Source organism: Staurois parvus, unplaced genomic scaffold (genome assembly GCF_062004578.1).
Source record: "Staurois parvus isolate SC_StPar_1 unplaced genomic scaffold, SC_StPar_1.0 ptg000320l, whole genome shotgun sequence".
Lineage (NCBI taxonomy): Eukaryota > Metazoa > Chordata > Amphibia > Anura > Ranidae > Staurois > Staurois parvus.
This window is the reverse complement of record NW_028318116.1, coordinates 1,119,502-1,143,381: the sequence shown is the minus strand read 5'-3', so window position 1 is coordinate 1,143,381 and position 23,880 is coordinate 1,119,502. Positions and strand designations below refer to the sequence as shown.

The 23,880-nt window shown below is 42.3% G+C and overlaps 1 protein-coding gene across 2 annotated transcripts in view; it reads left to right on the top strand.

Moving 5' to 3' along the window:
- The first annotated feature begins 16,031 nt into the window (after positions 1-16,031).
- LOC149457463 (membrane-spanning 4-domains subfamily A member 4A-like) overlaps positions 16,032-23,880 on the top strand; it is a 30,402-nt gene continuing 22,553 nt past the window's right edge. For both annotated transcript variants that reach the window (XM_089683647.1, XM_089683646.1), the window contains exon 1: positions 16,032-16,190. In XM_089683647.1, the coding sequence (XP_089539773.1) occupies positions 16,065-16,190 (126 nt within the window). In that variant the 5' untranslated portion in view covers positions 16,032-16,064. The remainder of the gene's footprint in view (positions 16,191-23,880) is intronic.

The following is a 23,880-nucleotide window of genomic DNA, read 5'->3' as shown; positions in this document are numbered from 1 at the left end:
TATGTAATGTACTGCAGTAAGCACTTTGTTGTGTTTAACACATTGGGACAGATTTATTAAAACATGAGAGCCCCCATCATGTCAGAGTACCTCTATCACGACAAAATCCCCCTATCACATTAGAGTTCCCCCGGCTCACAGAGTCCTCTCATCCATCTTTGATTCAGAATCAGTAGGGTCTCCTGCTTGAGGCACCCCCGCAGGGAATCCAAGGCACCCTGGTTGAGAAACACTAGAAATTCTGAAGGACCCTCTGCACACTGGTATATACCCTTTCAAGCAAGCTATGCAATAAATAGGGATATTTAGTTCACACATATTGCAATACATGTTTAAGCTGGCCAACTGCATCAAAGTAATTCCTCTATGGCCAGTCCTACTCTGCCTTGCCTACGCAAATGCTACTGTGGACACAACGCTAGCATAGGGGAAAAGACACAATGGGGAGAGCTACAAGGTTCAGGTCTGGCTACTGACCCAACAATACAACAAACAAGAGATCCCTGTGCTCAAATCCATACAGCTAGTGCATGCATTTATCCATCAGGTGCTAAAGGGGTGTAACCACATATTAACACTAGAAATTCTGAAGGGCCCTCTACACACTGCAATAAATAGGGATATTTAGTTCACACATATTGCAATACATGCCTAACGCAGTTGGCCAGCTTAAGCATGTATTGCAATATGTGTGAACTAAATATCCCTATTTATTGCATAGTCTGCTTGAAAGGGTATATACCAGTGTGCAGAGGGTCCTTCAGAATTTCTAGTGTTAATATGTGGTTACACCCCTTTAGCACCTGATGGATAAATGCATGCACTAGTTGTTAGGATTTGAGCACAGGGATCTCTTGTTTCTGGTTGAGAAACACTGACCTATCCCATATGGAAGAAAAATATATTTGAAATATATTTTTAAAAGATTCTTCCTAAATATATTGACATATATTTGAAATACTACAATTTTGGCCATATTCAATATATTTAAAAATATATTTGAATAAATATATATATATATATATTTTATATATATATATATATATATATATATATATTTATTTTTTTTTTATATATATACTGCATGTTGAAATGCATTTTTCATATATTACAGAATATATGAAATATATTTTTTAAAATATATATTTTTTAAATATATTCTTCAGATTTTTTTAAACTTATAAATGTAATTTCAACATATATTGTAAATGCATACCAAAAATGTAGATTTGGATTTTTAAAGACATACAGTATATTTGAATATGTACTTTTAAAAATATTTTTCATATATGTCATAATAAAAACACATTTCAACATACAAGATATATATATATTATATATTATATATATATATATATATATATATTATATATATATATCTATTTATGAAATATATTGAATATGGCCAAAATTGTAGTATTTCAAATATATGTCAATATATTTGGAAAGGATATTTTTAAAATATATTTCATATATATTTTTCTTCCACTTGGGATAGCGAGGGCATTATTCAACTTTGGCCAAGGCTTGATTTATTAAAACTGGTGCACTCAGAATCTGATGCAGCTGTGCATGGTAGCCAATCAGATTCTAACTTCAGCTTGTTCAATTATGCTTTGCCAATAAAACCTGGAAGCTGATTGGTCTCTATGCTGAGCTGCACCAGGTTTTGCACCATGCAGTATAGAGCATAGTGGACAGCAGTATATGTCATAGTGCCCCATATATTGCTGGTCAGCAGGAAGGTAGATGGCTGGTCTCTTGACAATGAGAAGAAAAATTGGCCAGCGTTGGTAGTGAGTGGGAGATCAAAATACCTTGAGTGGTAGGTCAGGGGGCAGAAAAATGCAGCAATGGTGAGAAAAAGAGGAGCACTATTGTGGAGTGAGAGGGAGCGGCACTAATTTTCTGCTGGGGAAAGGGAGGGCACTGGTGTAAGCCGTGTACCGGGCTGGGCTCCCCAGGATACTCACTGTACTTCACTAGTCACGAACGAGGAAAGCAACCCCAACATCAGCTTTTGCCACAACAGAATTTTACTTAGATGTGGCAAATAAACACAACCACAAATGCTGGAAACATACAATAAATTTACATACACCCAACCCAAAGGCTGAGACCCCTGTGCTGCACACGGCGCCTTCTGATGGATGAAGGTAGAAAGTGAAGTAATTTACCTACTGGCGGGCACAACTAAGCTGCCACACCTTACCTGTTATTACCCAAAAAGAGCAAGAATCAGTGTATAGGTGTATGGTATGGGCTAGCCTGCGGTGCAGCACAACAGCTTACAATCTTACACAAATCTTCAGTATTCCCTCTCCCATAACTGGTCCTGTAGCACGTGCCTGAGTATTCCTTCTGAGCAAAACGCCAGTCTGGCTTGAGTTTGTAGGATTTTATCAGCTCTCCAATGTGAAATGTCACTTTAAGTTGTGGAGTCCTTCCAATAATCAGTAACAACACTTGTGGCCTGACACAAACAGAGCCCCTAACTAACTAACTATAGGCCTGGACTCAGTCTCAAGGCGCCAACACTGAAATGAGGTACGTGCACGATCGTACCGACCTGGGTCTGCTTATCATCTGCTGGTGACTCTGAACGGAACAAATGTCTCTCCAACAAGCATGCGGTCTTGCCGTATATGTTGCTTAGTTTCTCTGCTTATCAGCCTTCCTGGCAGCAATCTCATCAGCATTCCTGGCAGCAATCTCATCAGCTTTCTGGCTGCAATCTCATCAGCATTCCTGGCAGCAATCTCATCAGCATTCCTGGCAGCAATCTCATCAGCTTCCTGGCAGCAATCTCATCAGCATTCCTGGCAGCAATCTCATCAGCATTCCTGGCAGCAATCTCATCAGCTTCCTGGCAGCAATCTCATCAGCATTCCTGGCAGCAATCTCATCAGCATTCCTGGCAGCAATCTCATCAGCTTCCTGGCAGCAATCTCATCAGCTCACACGGCCCCTTCATTCAGCATCGTCCAAAACATGGCTGCAGTCTACTCTTCCTGTTCACTAACCTCCAACTCTGAGTGCAAAACCCCACCTCTTCATGAATATACAAATATCTATGCAGTCTGAGGCTGTGTTAGAAAAACAGTGACATCTTGTGGCTAAACTGCAGAATGTCAGTCAAAACATTAATTTACTTCCACACAAACAGTGTTCAAACAATGAGAGCTGTTTCCCCATCTCACACTGGTACTCTGTGGGAGGAGAGGGGGGCACTGGTATTCAGTGGGATCATTGGTCTATGGATGAACAGGGATACCTATCTACGCTCTGCATCCTGCCCCACTGCCCCTTCTTCCAGATAGGGCTCTTGTCAGGTTGGAGATCACGCATCCAGCATTGGGACACAACCATGATCTGTGGGATGTTGCGATTATGTTAAAATTCTGGGGTCGTCCTGCAGAACCCAGGAATGATGGGAGGTGTGCTTTGTAAATGACATAACACTGGAACTGGTGTATTACAGGGACATTGTTCTAATGCATTGGTAAGAGAGAAGTGTGGCTCCCTGCTGTATATACCAAGACCTATGTTTGCACCAGGGAAAGACGTTAATGGAGGACTGCGCTACCAGGGTGGGTCCCTCATGATTGCTGCTCATTCCATATCTAATTAAATCTTTAGAGAAATGTGACATCTGGTTGCATCTTAGCATTGAAAAAATAGCAACTGATCACAGTGGTACTTTTATGCGGTGTTCCTAGATACCCACCTTGGTACACAACATTTGACATGATAAATGTTATATTTTTTGATATTTTGATATTCCCTATAATATTCCTTCTAAGGAAGTGGCACCAGGGCTTTTTTTCTCAGAGAATAGGTGCAGAAACTCACCCTCCCCATCCAAATTTAAAAAATCAATTCTTCTCTATGGTGCCTGTTCGAACGCTGAGGTGTGAATAGGCATAGACCACCAGCACTGTTCACAACTTTACCTCTTCACAAATTCCCCTTCCACCCTTCGCAAATTTCCTCTCCATACTTCACAAATTCCCTCTACTCTTCACAGCTCTCACCTCTTCACAATACCTCCCCCACTGTTCACAAATCCCTCCCACTCTTCACAGCTCTTACCTCTTCACAGATTCCCCCTTCACCCTTCACAAATTCCCCCCTCCACTCTTCACAAATCCCGCTCCTACACCTCACAATTTCCTCCACTCTTCACAGCTCTCACCTCTTCACAAATCACCTCCCCCCACTCTTCACAAATCCCCCCACTCTTCACAGCTCTCACCTCTTCACAAATCCCCCCTTCCATTCTTCACAGCTCTCGCCTCTTCACCAATTCCCTCTCCACTCTTCACAATCAAATCCCCCCCCACTCCACAAAATCCCTCCTCTCACAGCTCTCACCTCTTCACAAATTCCCCCCTCCAAACTATTCACAAATTCCCCCCACACTCTTCACATATCCCCCCCACATACAAGTCAGTTTCTAAAGCTCTCACCAATTCACAAATCCCCCTCACTCTTCACAAATTACCTCTGACACTCTTCACAAATTCCCCCTCACACACACGCTTCACAAATCCCCACACACTCTACAAATTCAACCCCCCTACTCTTCACAAGTTCTCTCAACATTCTTCACAGCTCTCACCTTGTCACAAATTCCCCCTCCACTTTTTACAAATTCCCCCTTTCACAGGGCATTGAGTTCTTAAAGTATAATTAATACATAGCACTTTTTAGGGCTTTGTTACCTTTTCTAAACAAATTCTTTTGTACTGAATAAAATTGACTGTGTTTTTTAAATATGTTGCCAATGATGTAGAAGCTTTTATACCTTAACAATACCAACTATTTTCACTGTCTTTTGGCTTTAAAGAAACTGTCAGAAGCATCTGATACCTATAAAACTGAAAATAATTTTAGTCAGATTGACCTTTAATCCAGGGGTGTCAAATGAATGTGGCCCAACACAAAATCGTAAACTTACTTAAAAATGTTGATTTTTGGGGAGAATTTTTGGTAAAATGTGTTTACACTTAGTGAACTCATGCGGCCAAATAAAAATGTGACATTGTCACTTTACTTGACTTATACTGTATAAGATTTACCTTCCAAAGAAAAATCTCCCACTCTTGACAATCACACCTGTCATCAGTTTTCAGCAGCACCTATATTTGTGAGCAACTATGTTCAAGGATGAAGCACACAAAGGGCAAAATTAGAAACAAAATATCTGAGAACTCATTGCTACTACTGTACATCCATCGAACCAAATATGTTAGATGATCAAAACCAGAGTCAAATATTGCTCTACTTTTATGTTGCCTTCTTTTGTTTTTATAATAAAAAATATTATTATTATACAGGATTTATATAGCGCCAACAGTTTGCTCAGCGCTTTACAATATAAAGGGAGACAATACAGCAAAAATACAGTTCAATACAAGAGGGATAGGAGGGCCCTGCTCCTTGGAGCTTACAATCAAGGAGGGAGGGGTTAGTGGTACAAAAGGTAATAACTGTGGGGGATGGACTGGTTGGAAGAGTAGAAGATTCCATTATTAGCTGAGGGCAGGATAGGCTTCCCTGAAGAGATAGGTTTTCAGGGATCGCCTAAAAGTGAGCAGAGTAGACAATAGTCTGATAAATTAGGGTAGAGAGTTTCAGAGGATGGGGGAAGCTCTGGAGAAATTCTGGAGACGAGCATGGGAGGAGGAGACAAGGGAGCTAGAGAACAAGAGGTCTTGTGAGGAGCGGAGAGAACGGTTTGGGTGATATTTGGAGATAAGATTGCTGATGTAATTTGGGGCAGAGTTATAAATGGCTTTATATGTTATTGTTAATGTTTTGAATTTGAAATTGGGCAATGGGAAGCCAATGGAGGGATTGGCAGAGAGTTGTGGCAGATACAGAACGGTTAGTAAGTTGGATGAGTCTGGCAGCAGCATTCATGATAGACTGAAGAGGGCATAGCCTGTGATTCAGTAGGCCAATGAGGAGGGAGTTACAATAGTCAAGGCGAGATATAACAAGGGAGTGAATAAGTTGCTTAGTGGTTTCAGAGGTTAGGAATGGGTGTATCTTGGAGATGTTGTGGAGGTGAAGTCTACAAGATTTGGACAGCAATTGGATTTGGGGCTGAAAGCACAGATGGGAGTCTAGGATTACACCTAGTACCCTGGCATGATGGGAGGGACTGATGATTGTGTTATTGATTTTGATGGAGACATTAAGGGAGGGGGCACGGGCTGGAGGAAATACTAAGAGCTCAGTTTTGGAAAAATTGAATTTGAGGAAGTGGAGTGACATCCATGCCGATATGTCGCTTAGTAGGTTAGTAATGCGAGAGGAGACTGAAGGGGTGAGGTGAGGGGTAGAAAGATAGATTTGTGTGTCATCAACATAGAGATGGTACTTAAAGCTGTGAGAGTTTATCAAGTGACCAAGGGAGGAGGTGTAGATGGAGAAGAGTAGGGGCCCAAGGACGGAACCTTGAGGGACCCCTACAGAAAGAGGGAGTGAAGAGGAGGAGCCAGAGTTATAAGTAACGCTGAAGGAGTGCTGCAATAGGTAGGAGGAGAACCAGGAGAGAGCAGAGTCTCGGATGCCAAGAGAGTGGAGTTTTTTGAGGAGGAGGGGATGGTCAACCGTATCAAAAGCTGCAGAGAGGTCGAGTAGTAAGAGTACGGAGTAGTGGCCATTGGTTTTAGCATTTAGTAGATCATTAGTGAGTTTTAATAGGGCAGTTTCAGTGGAGTGTAGTTAACGAAAGCCAGACTGTAAAGGGTCAAGAAGGTTGTTGTCAGTGAGGTAGGAGCTCAGGCGATTGTAGACTAAGCGTTCTAAGAGTTTAGAGGTAAATGGGAGCAGGGAGATGGGTCTTATGTTGTTCAGATTGGTGGGGTCCAGGGAGGGCTTTTTAAGTATGGGAGTGATGTGTGCATGCTTTAGAGGGGAGAGGAAGGCACCGTTAGAGAGGGAGAGATTGAAGATGTGAGTGAGGGAGCATAGGACGGAAGAAGAGGGTGACCGTAGTAGTTGTGAGGGGACAGGATCCAGGGGGCAGGTAGTGAGACGGGCTTCTGAGAAAACCTGAGTGACCTTTTCAGGAGTAGCAAGGTCAAAAGAGGAAAGTGTTGAGGGAGGTTTCGTATAAGGTATGCTAAGTAGGATGGATGTCTGTGCAGTTGGGATGCCCCTACGAATTGCATCAATCTTGCTTTTGAAATGATTTGCAATCTCGTGAGCAGTGAGTGAGGTGCTGGGTGGAGGTGACGGTGGAGAAAGTAGAGAGTTAAAAATAAAGAGATGACGAGGACTGGATGACAAGATATTGAGGAGAGTGACAAAATAGGCTTGTTTGGAAGCATGGAGGGAGGAATTGTATGTTAAGAAAGCAGATTTATATAGGGTGAATGCTTGGTGAGATTTGGTTTTACGCCACAATCGCTCCAGCACACGACTATGTCGTTTAAGATTTCTGGTGTGGTCAGTCTGCCAAGGTTGTAATGGTCAGGGCCTGATGCTTCGTGTTGTTAGAGGAGCAAGTGAGTCTAATGCGGATGAAAGCGAACTGTTGTAGACAGCAGTGGCCAGGTGAGGGCAGGACAGGACAGGGGAGAGATTCTGTCATAGAGTTGGTCAGTTTCAGAATGTAAAAGAGCAGGGTTCAAGTTGTGAAGGTTTCTGCAGGTAATTGTTTGCTACTTGGAGGGATAAGTGTTTGAAGATGAGGACACTGTAAAGGTGATGAGATTGTGATCTGAGAGAGGAAAGGGGGTGTTTGTGAGGTTGTAGGGAGTGCAAAGATGGGAGAAAACAAGGTCTAAAGTATTCCCATCAGAGTGAGTGGAGGACTGTATACATTGTGCTAACGCAAAAGATGAGGTTAGTTTGAAGAGTTGGGATGTAGCTGGGTTGATGACATTAATGGGGATGTTAAAATCTCCAAGAATGATAGTGGGTAGTTCAGAGGAGAGAAAGTAGGGTAGCCAGGCAGAGAAATCATCAAGAAAGTGGGACACCGGTCCAGGAGGCCGATAGATCACTGCAATCCTCAGAGAAATGGGAGAAAACAGCCGAATGCAGTGAGTTTCGAAAGAAGAGAAGCATAGAGAGGAAGGGTTAGGGAGGACTTGAAAAGTGCTCAGTGGGGATAGAAGCAAACCAACCCCTCCTCCTTTCCGACCACTGGGTCTGGGTGAGTGGGTCCAGATGAGGCCTCCATAGTAAAGTGCTGCGGGAGAAGAAGAATTTGCTGCTTGAAGCCAGGTTTCTGTAATTGCTAGTAGGTTAAGGGAGCGAGAGACAAAAAGGTCATGGACAGAGGTGAGCTTATTGCAGACAGAGCGGGCATTCCAGAGTGCACATGAAAAAGGGAGGGAAGTTTTTGGGAGCACGGGGATTGATATTAAATTGAGGTGATTGCGGCTATTCCTGGAGGAAAGAGTGTGGCTGGTATGGGCAGAGGCGGACTGACCATTTGGAAACTCCGGCACTACCCGAGGGCCCGGGGTCAGTAGGGGGCCCCATGAGATGCCCCTGGTACCTTTTTCATAGGCTTTTTTGAGTATGGGCAAGGACACAGGGGCCCCATGATCCCCTATTGCCCGGGGGCCCCATGAGTTGTCAGTCTGCCCCTGGGTATGGAGGTGAGATACTGGAGGTTAGGAGAAGAAGAAGGGTGAGGAAAGTGACATGGAAGCGGGATGTACACGAGTGTAAATGCCTTCCAGTCCTGTTTGGGACAGCAGGTGAGTGAAGTATCAGCAGGAGGTGATGAGAGTAGTAGTAGGGAGATGGTAGCAATGAGGATGAGATGTGTAATCTTTGGGGTGGAGCAGAGGGGTAAGGAAAGGAGATTTTGGGAGCGCAGGATAGAAATATGAAAAGGAGGAGTAGAGACGGCATATTTAAAGGTAGGTGGAGTAGGAATCAGACTTGTAGGAGATGTTTCCCAGGGTGTTTTCTTGTAGTCCATCCAGCGTGCAATAGAGTTCTTTGCTGTATCTTCCTGCTGCTTTAGTTAAACTGCTGTGTTCAACTGCTGCTTCGCACTCCTGCAAAAACTGTACTCACGCACACACAAAACTGCACTCCATCTGTGACTGTGCCCCCCACCCCCGTATCTGTGACCTCACCCATGAGCTGATCTAAATTTATAGGGAGATGGTCAAATGAGTAACTCTTCTCCGCCCCAATCAAGAACTGATAAGGATCACATGAATTGGGGGGATGTTTCTCAAACACAGACCAGACACAGGCCAGAGTAATAAAAGAAGTGCAGCAAGAGGTGAGAATCTATCAACAAACAGACCAAAATATATACACTTTTTGTTCAGAGATAGCAGAAGTCTATGCATTGTTGAAGTTACAGTTTAGAGTGGAGGTGAGAGCAGCAATTTACCCAGAGATAGCAGAAGTCTATGGGTTGTTGAAGTTACAGTTTAGAGTGGAGGTGAGAGCAGCAATTTACCCAGAGATAGCAGAAGTCTATGGGTTGTTGAAGTTACAGTTTAGAGTGGAGGTGAGAGCAGCAATTTACCTGTGAAAAAGCAGAGAGGCCATGATTAGGGTTCTGTGTTCAACTGCTGCTTTGCACTCCTCCAAAAAACCGCACTCACGTACAAAACTGCAGTCCATCTGCGACTGTGCCCCCCTAAAAAAAGAAGTTTTATTCCTCAGATAGGTTCATTATCTATATCAGTGATCTTTAATTTGTGATCTGCCTGACTTTTTATGCTCATCTGCTATCCTTATATTTAGTGTATTTTATGTGTGGCCCAAGACAATTCCTCTTCTTTCAATGTGGCCCAAGAAAGGCAAAAGTTTGGACACCCCTGCTAGAGATCAAAAGATCAATCAAAGAAGATCAAAAAAGCAGCAAGCTGTTGTGTCTAATGCCCCGTACACACGATAAGAAAATTGTACGAAAAATTTCACGGAATCACTGATCGAATGATTTTCTCTTCGTTGATGAGCAGGATGTTTTAACTGATAACGATATTGTGAGCAAAAACTCCGGTTGAACGACAGTGAAATATTTTGTCGTTTCGCATACGAACGACCGATTTCTATGCGGTGGTATGACGGTCGTATGAAAAAAATCTATCAAGCGCTATCATGCATGAGCGGAAACAGAAGATGACCCGGATGTTTATGTCCAAGGAATCTTCGTAAACACAAACGAAAAATCCAAATGTTAAAAGTAGATTGGCCTAATGAGATAATGAAAGCAGAATTCTGCATATTATACTTTATGTATCACTATTTATGTATATAGGTCATGTGATAAACTATATTATACTCATTGCTGGTAATTGTTGTGTATATAGCTCATTCTGGCCGGAAGGGGGTGGCTACAAGGTCACACGCACACCGCATCACTTCCGCTTGTACGGAAGACATCAACACTACGTATTTCCCGACAAACGATTTTTTAGATTGGTTGATGTGGGCCACGATTTCGACCCAATCGGTTGATTTTCTAATCGTGTATTCCCACCTTTACTCTACATTTTGTAAGCCACTCAGTTTGAGCAAAAGACAAAGCTTGTTGCTCACAAGTCCTGCAATTTATTATAAAGGCTCTAAGTTCCCAAAATACTAAAGGAAAAACGATGCTTAAACAATTTTAAAGCTGGCCATACAGTATGCAATTTTCTTACAAATTTCTGCCCAATTTCCTATAGATTTACCTTCAACTATGTAGTGCAAGGGCCTGTCTAATTGGATACAATTGAAAGTGTTGTTTAGGTTTGAACTCTTATTATATAGTTTTTGGTAAATTTAAAGAAATTTCTCAACAAAATTGTATAATGTATGGCCAGCTTAAGGGTCAGTCCACTCAAAAGTGATTTCAGTTACAGATGTACTTTGGTGAGTCACCTATGCTTTTTTTTTTTTAATCTCACCAAAATCTCCCTACCTAAATGTCTTAGCTGTACACATTTAGGTAGATGCACATACAGTAGTAACTTTGAAACCAAGAATCTCTTTTGAGATCCTCAAATGCAAGAAATCACTTCTATAGCAATATCACAGCCAACAGGTCATAGCCTAACCTGATTCATTTATTATAGCCAAAATACACTGTTAAAGAATCTAAAATTCCAGATTACCAGCCCCATTAACCCCTTGACGCCGATCGCACGCAAATATGCGGCCTCTTGGTGTCTGGGCCTTGACAGCAGCAGCATATTTGCATGCAATTAGAAATGGGGGAGCTCTTGTACATAATGGGCATTGTATTGACACAGCTCCAGATTATCCACATTGGCTCACAATTGATATGATCCAAAAATATTTAGAAAGTATAAAGGTGAATAAAGCACCTGGACTGGATGGCATACACCCACGGGTCCTTAAAGAATTGAGCTCTGTCATTTATAAGCCATTGTTTCTAATTTTTAGGGACTCTTTGATGGCCAGTATAGTACCATTGGATTGGCGTAAGGCCAATGTGGGGCCAATATTTAAAAAGGGATCAAAATCTTTACCAATTAATTATAGACCTGTTATTTTAACTTCTATAGTTGGGAAGATACTGGACAGTTAAAAGACCACATAGATGAGTTCTTGCTGGAAAAAATTATTTTATAGTGGACTCGAATGTCATGCTAGATTCATTGGTTGATAGGTGATATGTCCTAGGAGCTTCCCCAACCCACAATCTGAAGACCGAAGGGAAGATGCGTACATTATTATGCTCTCGCGGTCTGGTTGATGTCTGGCACAAATTTCACCCCCATGGTCATAGTTATATAGTTAGTCTGGCTGAAAAAAGACCAAGTCCATCTACTTCAACCATTAAAAAAAAGCTATAATCCTATACCCACAGTTGAACCAGAGAAATGCAAAAAACCCAGCAAACCATGATTTAATTTGCTCCTGCATGAAAAAAAATTCCTTCCTGATCCCCCCGAGAGGCAATCAGATATGGTCGGGATTTCACTTTCTACTCTGACCCTCACAATAGCTTTTGTTGGATTGACCATATTTTCGTGCCTTTTTGCTTCTTACATTTAGTCGACCGTGTCCAGATCCGCACATTGCTTTGGTCGACCCACTTATCTTAACTCTGTCTCTCACATGCGACCCCAGACCTCGATCACTTTGGCGGCTCAACGACACTCTCCTCACGACACAGCATACCTTCCTGCAAATATATTCTACATACAAAGCTTCTTTGTTGACAATGTGGGTTCAGTATCCTCGCCGATCTCCCTTTGGGAAGCCCACAAGGCCACAATGCAGGGCCACCTTATCCAACTTGCTTCTGTGTGCAAACGCAGACAGGAACAGAGGCTTCAAGATCTCACTGCTCATCTGGCGGAGGCGGCCTGGAAATCTTCCCCTTCTGCCCGGACACAGAGGGCCCATGACCACATTGTTGTGGAACTGGATCTTCTGGCCTCTGACCAGGCGGAGAAGGCCCTTCGCTGTGCCAGACATAAATATTTTCTTCTGCCAATAAACCGGGTGCTATGTTGGCTCAAAAGCTGAACTCTTCTGGTCACCTCCACAAACCTGTCAGACTGCTTATGACAGGCAGTGAACTTTTGTCTGACCCAAAAAAACAGTAGTCTCCTTTGCTACTTTTCATTCTTCCCTTTACGCCCAGCCCGCCTCTTTTACTATCAACAAAGCCGATGTCTTCTTTGTGATCTTGACCTCCTGTCCCTACTGACATCTGAGCGAAATGCTAAATGCACCTATTACAGAGCTGCAAGTGCTACAGGCCATCAGGTCCGTCCGACCCTCAAAAGCCCTGGGTCCGGACGGATTTTCCGGCCTTTATTATCGCAGATTTTCTCCACTTTTAGCTCCCTACTTAACTGCCTATTTTAACGCACTGCGCGAGGGCAGCAGGCCTGCTCCTGACTCACTCTGAGCTCATATTACCATGATACCGAAATCGGGTATGGATGCTCACGAACCCCAAGCCTTTTGCACTATTTCTCTACTAAATGAGGACATGAAACTTTTAGGTAAAATTCTAAGTGCACGTATTAATAAATATTTCCGCACTCTAATTCACAGAGACCAGGTCGGTTTTGTCCCGGGTCGTCAAGCAGCAGATAATGTTCGGAAGATGGTACCTGCGTTACGTACTAAATCGCTGGGGCTTTTGGAACTCCTTTTTTATCCTGGCTTTTGGTGTTATATTCTACCCCAGAGGCTTCAGTCCGCATGGACCCAAATATCATGTAATGAGCCGAACAAATGTTCTATAAAACTCAGTTTTGCCAAAATTTTGGAAATTGTTCTTGTGTTCATTGAGATTTTTATTAAAATTTTAAATTTTACTTTTCAAAAGGGGTGTACTTATTTATGCTGAGCACTGTGTGTGTGTGTGTGTGTATATATATATATATATATATATATATATATATATAAATTTAAAAAAAGTAATACACTCTTTGAATGTATGTAAACATCAACAATGAACTTCTTATTTGCTACCTTTTGGTCTGTTAAAAATACCATTGAAAATGTTTTGTTATATCTGCTCAATAAATGCAAAAAACCCTGTTGATTATGTCAGAAATTCAGAACTGTCCTGTGCAAACGCAAACTTCCTTTGCTATTGTAAAGTGTTAAGAAACCCTAGCATTTTATCACAAATTACAGCAGCTTACCTCAGCACTTACTTTGTCTATTTCTTCTTCTACTTTAATAGCTTGCCCTTCTTCTTAAAGCAGAACTCCGGTTAAAAATGGTATTTTCCCATGCAGTAGGGCTATGCCCGCACTACATGGGTTAAGTGCTCATTTTGTCCCCCACGTCCAGCAGTGGACTTTTTCTGCTGTCGCCACATCCCAGAGCTGGTCTACGGGTGTGATGACATCAGAACAGCCCATCCACAAGACCGACTGGGAACGGTCTTGCGCTCAGAGGATCAATGGATTAGGTAACTATATATTTGCTTTGTGAACCCCTAGACAAGAACGGGCATTTAACCCATGCAGTGTGGGCATAGCCCCACTGCATGGGAAAATAATAATTTTGTTCGGATTTCTTCTTTAACCACTTCCTGTCTGTCCTATAGCAGAAGTACTCCTACAGGGAGTCACGGGTGCGCAAAATCACGTATATATACGTTAATTTGCATTCGAGACCTTGGCTCTCAATCACCAGATCACAGCCGGTGATTACTCGCCGGCTCCCGACGATTGCCGAGCATCTCCGACAGGGGAGAGAACTGTACAGTTTTCTGTTTACTGAATACAGTTCTCTCCCGTCGGCTCCTGCACACTGCTTTGTATGGCTCTGCATAGCACAGCCATACAAAACAGTGTGCTTACATTGAAGCACAAACACAGCCCAGTATGTATAATGGCACACAGCACCTGCCTAGTGCCATTAGTACAGTCAGTGCTTTTTATTAGCACTGATCAGTGTACTGGTGTTTCTGGTGATGTCAATGATACCAAGTCAGTTCTCCCCAGTGTCAGAATGCCCACCGTAGTCCCGCAGTCCTGCTATAAGTTACTAGTAAAAAAATAAAAAATCCCAATATATATACCGCCATTTGTAAATGCTATAACTTTCATGTAAACCAATTAATTTACACGGATTTGGATTTTGTTTAGCAAAGACGTAACAGAATACAGTTTGACCTAAATGTATGAGGAAATTTGATTTTTTACATTTTTTTTACTGGACATGACTAGTAGCAAAAAGTGAAAAATATAGTTTTTTTCTCAAAATTGCTTTTTTTTTAATATCGCAAAAAATAAACACGCACAGGTGATCAAATACTGCCGAAAGAAAGCTCTATTTGTGGGAAAAAAAGGCCGTAAATTTCATTTGGGTGCAGCGTTGCATGACCGTGCAATTATCAGTTAAAGTAACGCAGTGCCGTATTGCATAAAAAGACTTGGTCAGGAATGGGGGTTAATCCTCAGGAGGCGAGTGGTTAAATGTGCCAGTTCAAAAGATCCCCATTGCAGGTTTCCTGTTTCTCAGCGGCTCCATTGCTTTGAATGGTCCAATGGAACCATTCTTTCATGCATGCTCCATGGAGAGAAGGCTCCAAGCTGATGTTATAAAGATACCTGCATGGACATTTACAAGCTGCCAGAGAGGACTAGACTGGCCATGCATACACAGTAATGATTGAAATTCTGGGAACTGTAGTCCTGTGAAGGTGAGTTAGGGGAATTTTTGTGCAAGTATGGGTGCTCGGGGAAGAGGGTACCCATAGCAGAGCAAGGTGAGGTTATAACAATGATGACTTTTTAGGTGGCTCTGGACTTTTGTAAAGCAAATCTTGTATGTCCTATGCAGCTGATCAATGCAAATGTAATTAGAATACAAACTGTAAGGCTTTGGTACTACATCGGGGAGTCCAATTAGTCATCTCATTTATATTGAACTACAGAATAATTAGTGAATATGCTGTAGAGATAAAAGATTAGGAGGGTTTTAGTACTTTAACAAAAGACAACTGGGCAGGATTGACACCACTCAGTTCACATGAATTCTTTGGGGGAGATTTACTAAAACCGGCGCACTCAGAATCTACTGCAGCCGTGCATAGTAGCCAATCAGCTTCTAAAGTCAACTTATTCAATTAAGCTTTGACAATAAAACTTGGAAGCTGATTGGTTTCTATGTAGAGCTGCAAAAGATTTTGCACTTTCCAGGTTTAGTAAATAACCCCCTTTGAGTTGTCTACCTGCAACAGGATTTAGGAGCTACCTGTAAATTCATTTAATTTTGCCCTGACATACTTTAATATTGCTAAAGTGCAGATGGGCTTTACAACAAAATGACAATACGAGGGAAGATTACAGCCACCTAGTTCCACAATGGCCGTCCCACCTTTTTAAAAAATGAGACGGGAAATAAATCTTTGTGTATACAAGGAAGGGTTTTCTTGTTGTTACGTGAACTTTGTACTCGACTTACTATTGAGTGATACATCCAATAAAGTCCTGTTCAAACATAATCAGCGGAGTTGACACAGAACTCTTAGACAAAAGTTTATATGTTGCAGGGCTGGAACAAATAAAAATCATGATGTCACCGCCCTTCCTTCTCTGCTCATTGCTTATGCTTCAATTGTAACTGCTCAATTTTTAGGAATGGCTGTACCTTACATGCCCTTTCATGATGATCCACCATGGAACTTGTGCCCTGCCGCCCAGCACTTCCATCAAGCGTCAGATGCTCATAGCGTATTCTTGAAAGTGAAACCGAGGGCTATTGGGGTGAGTGTCTGTAGACTGGCATTACGGAAGGGTTTTTTGAAAATCATGTTCAAAAGGTAGAATGGGAAGTATGATACAGAAATCTTTTGAATGTGTGTGCTTTTGTATATGGCTTAGTTTTTTTGGTGCAAGGGATCTGTGTTATTGCATTTATGTATCATTTTTGGCACATTGCCGTCTGGAATCAAATGTTTGTTGAGGTGTGTAGCACCATCCCCGCAGGAGCTGTTAGTTATTTCAGGTCCTCTGTTCATATTTTGACCTTTGCAAGTGCCTCAGCACCACTGACACCTCGGATATACAAGTTAGAGATAAATTAGTCTTTTTTGTTAATACCTTAGGATCACCCTGAAATGAGACTTGAGACCTTGTAGCAAATACCTGAGAATATTGTCAAGTACTTATCAGGTAAACAAGGTATGACTGGACGATTTAGCAGAATGAACAATACGCTGAAGATTCATTTTAAGACACCATGGCAAACTCAAACCAGACCAACGTAACCTGTAACTCTCCTCGCTATATGAGCTGAGAGATGCAACCAAATAGGTACCAGCACAGATAGGGACAAAGTTGTCAATGAGCTCTTGAAATGCAAGCGCTAATCTTAGCCCTTTGTAAAAGAGGGTTAGAAATCTACTAAAGGCTTGCTTAACAGTTTAGTGAACTATGTACAGTCTTTAAATGTAGTCTTTTGTCGGCTATGTTGGGGCCCTTAAAGATGTTGGCACGCTTAAAGATGTAGGGTATTTTTGCACTCATTTCACTGTAAAAGGTTCCTTGGAACACTGAAGTGGGAGGGGCCCAGCAAAGGATTTAAGGTTTTGCGGATAGATTCTGGCCAGACAGGACTAGCAGTGCTCAATAGTGGACAACTGAGATGTAAAAGTAAAGGCAAAAGAGGATAAGGCTTCCCCAGGGGTTTGCACAGAATCAGCAAAGAAGTCACTAAAGGGTCAATGACCCGCTCACCAGCTACTCTGACTTTGTTGTAGCAGGCGTCTACTGATGGTGGGCCCCCTTAAAGGTGGTATTGATTCCCGGAGTCTTCTGGTGGTGATCGAATGATTACTGAACCCTGTGCAGTCTCTGGTTCAATCCAGAATGGCAGCAATAGCAAGCAGTTAGTCTGGATTTTATGCTCTGGGTCCCTGGTGGCACAATTGACAGGCCTCTGTGCAGGACATGACAGCAGCAGCCATCTGCACACTCTCTTTCTCATTCTAGCGATCTGCAGGTGAGTGAGCGGCTCTCCGGAACTGAGAGGCCCCCCCCCCGATACAGCATACAGTCACTAACCAGCCTCCTAAGGTCTCTCTCTCTGTCTCACTCTCCAGCAGGACCTACCCCTCTACACTCACTGGTGGTGATTTCCCAACTGCCCTGCCTCTTTCCTGGGATTTTCTATTTATATCACTCCTCCTAGGCTCTTCCTGCCTCCAAGTACACTGGATCCTGTAGTTTCCTTGCCTGCAATGGTATTGGCTCTGCTCTTAGCCCAAACTACATCTCCCAGCATCCAGTGTTTCATGTTTGAAAAAGCAGGAGCCCATAGTCCATAGAAGCTCCATCTTGTGATGAAAAAAAGAAACTGCATTCAGGCAATTTTCATTATAATAATACATCGTAGAATCTGCACAGTCCATACCAGCGATACTGGTTACATGTGATTTTAAACTTATCTCTTACAAAGGTGGCCAGTTGGATCAAACTATATTACCTGGGTTAAAAGGGATTTTCATTTGCCAATTAATAATGAGGACTTAGGGCCTGTTTACACTCTCACATTGTGGTAGTGAAAGGTAAAATGTGCAATTTACCTTGCAATAATGCAAGACATGACACCACGTTACAAATGAAGTGGTGCATTGTGCACCTAGGTAGTGCAGTACAAAGTGTTTGTGTTATAGTACACTAGAACACAGAGATGTAAGCCAGGGACATGCTGGAAAAAAATATTTTAAGCAACAGATAGCATGGATTCATGGAAGACAGAAGTTGTCAAACAAATCTGATTTCTGTTTATGAGGAGGTGAGCAAAACCTTGGACAGAGGGGTATTAAAAGAGGTATAGACTCCAGAGAGAGAGATATCATATTACCCCGGTACAAATCATTAGTAACACCTCATCTGGAATATGCAGTTCAGTTTTGGGCACCAACCGAATTGAATTTATTCTCTCTTGAGAAGAGGAGATGAAGGGGGGATATGATCTCCATGTATAAATACATCAATGGTTCATATAGTGAACTCGGTGTAGAGCTATTCACCCTGAGGTCATCACAGAGGACAAGGGGCACTCTTTACGTCTGGAGGAAAAGAAATTTAATCTCCAAACACAGAAAGGTTTCTTCACAGTGAGAGCTGTGAAAATGTGGAATAGACTCCCTCAAGAGCTGGTTCTGGCCAGCTCAGTGGATTGCTTTAAAAAAGTCCTGGATTCTTTCTTAGATACACAGAATATAACTGAATACTAACGTTTATTGGTAACGTTGATCCAGGAAATATCCAATTGCCTCTCGGGGGATCAGGAAGGAATTGTTTTCCCTACATGAGCAAATTGGATCATGCTTTACTGGGTTTTTTTTGCTTTCCTCTGGATCAACTGTGGGTATAGGAATATAACTTTTTTAAATGGTTGAACTGGATGGACTTTTGTTTTTTTTCAGCCAGACTAACTATATGTAACTATATGACATAATTATGAATTGTGGTTGGGTGCTTGGAGTATAACTGGGGGAGTGAGGGGGGGGGGGGTATTGTGTGCCAGTAAATCTCACTGAATGCAACCCATTTAACTGAATGTGGGCTCCCCAATTCTGCATGCAATGGATGACATTGCAGTGCACTAGTGTAGGGTTCAAAGGGTTAGATCAGGTGGTGAGGGGGCGATACAATGCCCCTCCTCACTGCCAGTTAAATTACCTCTGCATAGCGATCTTAGGACTCCTTCCTCTCTAAGGCCTAAAAATGGTGTTTTGAGCATTATAAAATGGTGTTCTTAAATCCTAACTTCAGGTTTTAGTAAAGTTTAAGTTGTTAATTTGGAGCTGGTCCAAAAGAAATATTTACTTCACTAGCAGATGCAGCAGCTCTTGGCACTCTGTGAATTGTATGTAGCATCAGCTACTTGCAGAATCAGGGGCAGACTGACCATTTGGAAACTCGGGCACTGCCCGAGGGCCCGGGGTCAGTAGGGGGCCCCATGAGATGCCCCTGGTACCTTTTTCATAGGCTTTTTTGAGTTTGGGCAAGGACACAGGGGCCCCATGATCCCCTATTGCCCGGGGGCCCCATGAGTTGTCAGTCCGCCCCTGTGCAGAATACAGCGCTGTGTTCTGGCTGCATGGCAATATACACTCACTGGCCACTTTATTAGGTATACCTTGCTAGTATCGGGTTGGACCCCCTTTTGCCATCAGAACTGCCTTCATTCTTTGTGGCATAGATTCAACAAGGTGTTGGAAACATTCCTCAGAGATTTTGTCCCATATTGACACTAGTTACTGTTGACTTTCTTTCATCTCAATCCAGTCTGCCCATTCTCCTCTGACATCAACAAGGCAATTTCGTTCACACAACTGCCACTCACTGTATATTTTCTCTTTTTCAGACCATTCTCTGTAAACCCTAGAGATGGTTTTGCGTGAAAATCCCAGTAGATCAGCAGTTTTTGAAATACTCAGACCAGCCCGTCTGGTACCAACAACCATGTCAAGTTTAAAGTAGCTTAAATCTTCTTTCTTCCCCATTCCCATGCTCAGTTTAAAATTAAGCAAGTCATTTTCACCATGTTTAGATGCCTAAATGCATTGAGTTACTGCCATGTGATTGACTGATTAGCAATTTGTGTTACCAAACAATTGAACAGGTGTACCTAATAAAGTGGCCGGTGAGTGTATATTACATATGGATAAGCAAATGGACCCAGTGGTTCCCCATGGAGTAAGCTACACAAGTAGTATGAAGTAGCATCCTGTAATGATCAATCACACATAAATTAAGCATTGTGCAATTAAGCAAGATCAATTGCTACTATATACTACTTGTGTAGTTCACTCCATAGGAAAGTCATTTGTTCCATTTAGTGATTGCTTTCTACTTCTAGAGATTGTGAGATGTAGCAATTTTTGCTGATGGTTTGGGTTGTTGTGCCTGGAGTAAAACATCTATAATGTCATTTAAACCTTAGTGGCCAGCACTGCTATTTCTGTAGGATTTTCCAGTTCACAAGCTTTTCTGTAATGATCATGAAATTGGCAACATAGCTACATAGTTAGTCTGGCTGAAAAAAGACAAAAGTCCATCCAGTTCAACCAAATAAAAAAAAGTTATAATCCTACACCAACAATTCATCCAGAGGAAGGCAAATAACCCAGCAAAGCATGATCCAATTTGCTCTTGCAGGAGAAAAAAATTCTTCCTGATCCCCGAGAGGCAATCAGATATTCCGTGGATCAACTTTACCTATAAATGTTAGTATCCAGTTATATTCTGTGTATCCAAGAAAGAATCCAGGACTTTTTTAAAGCAATCCACTGAGCTGGCCAGAACCAACTCTTGAGGGAATCTATTCCACATTTTCACAGCTCTTACTGTAAAGAAACCTTTCCATATTTGGAGATTAAATTTCTTTTAAGTGCCCCCTTGTCCTCTGTGATGACCTCAGGGTGAATAGCTCTACACCGAGTTCACCATATGAACCACTGATGTATTTATACATGGAGATCATATCCTCCTTATGTATTATACATGGTGATCATATCCCCCTTATGTATTATACATGGAAATCATATCCCCCCTTATGTATTATACATGGAGATCATATCCCCCTTATGTATTATACATGGAGATCATATCCCCCTTACGTATTATACATGGTGATCATATCCACCCTTAATCTCCTCTTCTCAAGAGAGAATAAATTCAGTTCCTCTAATCTTTCTGCATAGCTGATCCCCTCCATGCCTCGTATCAGTTTGGTTGCCCTTCTCTGTACTTTCTCCAGTTCCCCAATGTTCTTTTTGTGAATTGGTGCCCAAAACTGAACTGCATATTCCAGATCAGGTCTTACTAATGATTTGTACCGGGGTAATATGATATCCCTCTCTCTCTCTGGAGTCTATACCTCTTTTAATACAAGAGAGGATTTTGCTCGCTTTAGAATCTGCAGCTTGGCATTGCATGCCATTATTAAGCTTGTGATCTAGCAGAACCCCCAGATCCTTCTCCACCATTGATTCCCCCAGTTGTTCCCCCCCTAGTATGTATGATGCATGCATATTCTTATCAATGCCCAGAAAATTAGTGAAGGCAGTAAATAGTGTACTAATGTCACCAAATTTCTCCTTTAGTGGTCAGGTCAAGAGGTTGCCTCTTGCATTGGTGGTCAGTGGGAGAAGTGCCCTTTGAGATTGGTGGTCAGAGGGAACTCAGCTAAACAGATGATTGGTATCAATGGTTGATTAACCAAGACAGGAAATGTATTGTACTGCTTAGATCTTGAAGAAGGAGATACACCCCAAAAAGCTTGTCCTGAAAATTTGGATGTTAGTGCAAATAAAAACATAATAAAAGCAATAAAAAAGTAAAGAAAAAATAATTACAAAAAAAATGAACACAGCTTTAATCACCTCAAGCATCAAATGCTGTGCAAACATGATGGCACTGTAAAAAACATTATGGATTCTAATAGTACATTGAGAAAAAAAGGAACAGACTGCACAGAAAAGGTAGCAAAGTGTAAAAGAAATAACAATTTGAGTGGCAGAAGTCAGTGTAATATATTTTCCTTAAAGCCAAATTAAACCTTTAGTTTAAATTGGCTAAATACTAAAGATGTACTCAAGGTTTGGTCCGAACACAAATTTGGACTGAACGTTGGCTGTTTGGGCGTTCGAATGACATTTACCTGTTACCTGGGAACTGAACGCCATGTGTAATAAAGGTATAATTTTTCTGTTACACGTGAAAGCTTATCACTGTCAATGGTTGTTAATGATGCCAGCGGATGCAGTCACTGCCAAGTCCTTGGTGATGTCATTGGTGATGTCACTGGTTCCATTTACTTACACATCTGGAAATCTCCAAGCCATGTAAGCACAGGGGCGGGGACAGTTTAACAAAAAAAAAGTTTGCATGTTACCCACCAAATGACAAGTCCGGTGGATGTCAGCTGTTATATACAAGGAGGTGGGGGTCTCCCAGGTGACATCATTGACCTATAGGAACATGACCATACATGGGCATTTACATGACTGGAGCAGTGCTGTCATTACCCCTATATGGTCATGGAGGTACTTTTCTTGTTGACAACTGGGTGATTTTTTGCTGGGACCACTCCCATTGTAGCAACCAATCATCCGCTTGATAACTTGAAAAATTGGGCTTCTTCTTTCCATTCAGACCTGTTGTACTTCCTGTTCTCTGTGAAGATGATAGCCGTGGCATTGGCGGGGGAGGAGAGAGACACCCAGGAGAGGAAACACAGGCATCAAAATGGCAAATACACTGCAGTGGCACTGTCACTTGTCAGTCAGTTGTCACTGTCAGGACTGTCACTTGCCCAGGGCCATACCATGGTCTACCATTTAATGATGCCTAATTCACAACATAGAATGTACAGTGCAGGGCTCTGGAGTAAAATGTACAACATAGCATATGCAGTACTGTGTAGGGCTCAGGAGTAGGATGAACAACATAGTGCATACAGTATACAACTTAGTGAAAATAACGCAGGGGTCTGAAGTATAACATAGCTTATACTGTGTAGGGGAAGGGTCTATATCTAATTCACCCTTGTTGTATAGTGTGCAATGCAGAGCATGGCTCAGGAGTACACCATACAACAGGAGTAAAATGTACATTGATTGCAGTAGTCAGGTGTATGCCATAAAAATCCCGTAATATAGAGCTCATGAGTGCATATCACACAGAGGGCAGGGGCCAGGAGTGAGAAATGCAAAGAATGCTGAGCTCAGGAGTGCATATTGCAGAGAGTGCAGGGGTCAGGAGTAAGTAATGCAAAGAGTACCAGGGTCAGGAGTGGAGGGGTTAGGAGTGTATAACATACAGAGGTTAGGAGTATATGGACTCAGGCATGCATATCACACAGGCTGCAGGGGCCAGGAGTCAAAAGGGGTTATTACAATGCTGGGGTCAGGAGTGCATAATACAAAGAATACAGGGGTCAGGAGTGCATAATGCATATGGTGCAGGGTTCACACGTTCATAAAACACAGGATAATGTATACTATAAAACCAACAATTACCCTCTCCTCCCAGTACAACACCCCTCACCCAAGCCCATATTCCCCATAGTACAGATCTCCATCACCATCCCCAATTCCCCACCCAGTACAGATTTCCCCCCACAGCCATAAATCCCCCTAAACACATACCCCCCCCCCCACTTCCAGCTCACCCCCTTAGTACAGACTTCCCTTCTCCCATAGTACAAACCCCCTGCCTAGCTAAACCCCTCTAATACATTCCCCACCCCATAGATCCTTTTTGGTACAGACCCTCCAGTACAGACAACACCCTCAGTTCAGAGCCTTGTTCCAGTACAGAGACCCCCTTCCAGTACAGACTCCCTCCCTTCCCACCAGTACAAACCATCTCCCCCTATTAAACTTAGTCACTAGGTGCAATACAGACCCCACATGATGCGGCATTGGGAAATTCTTCC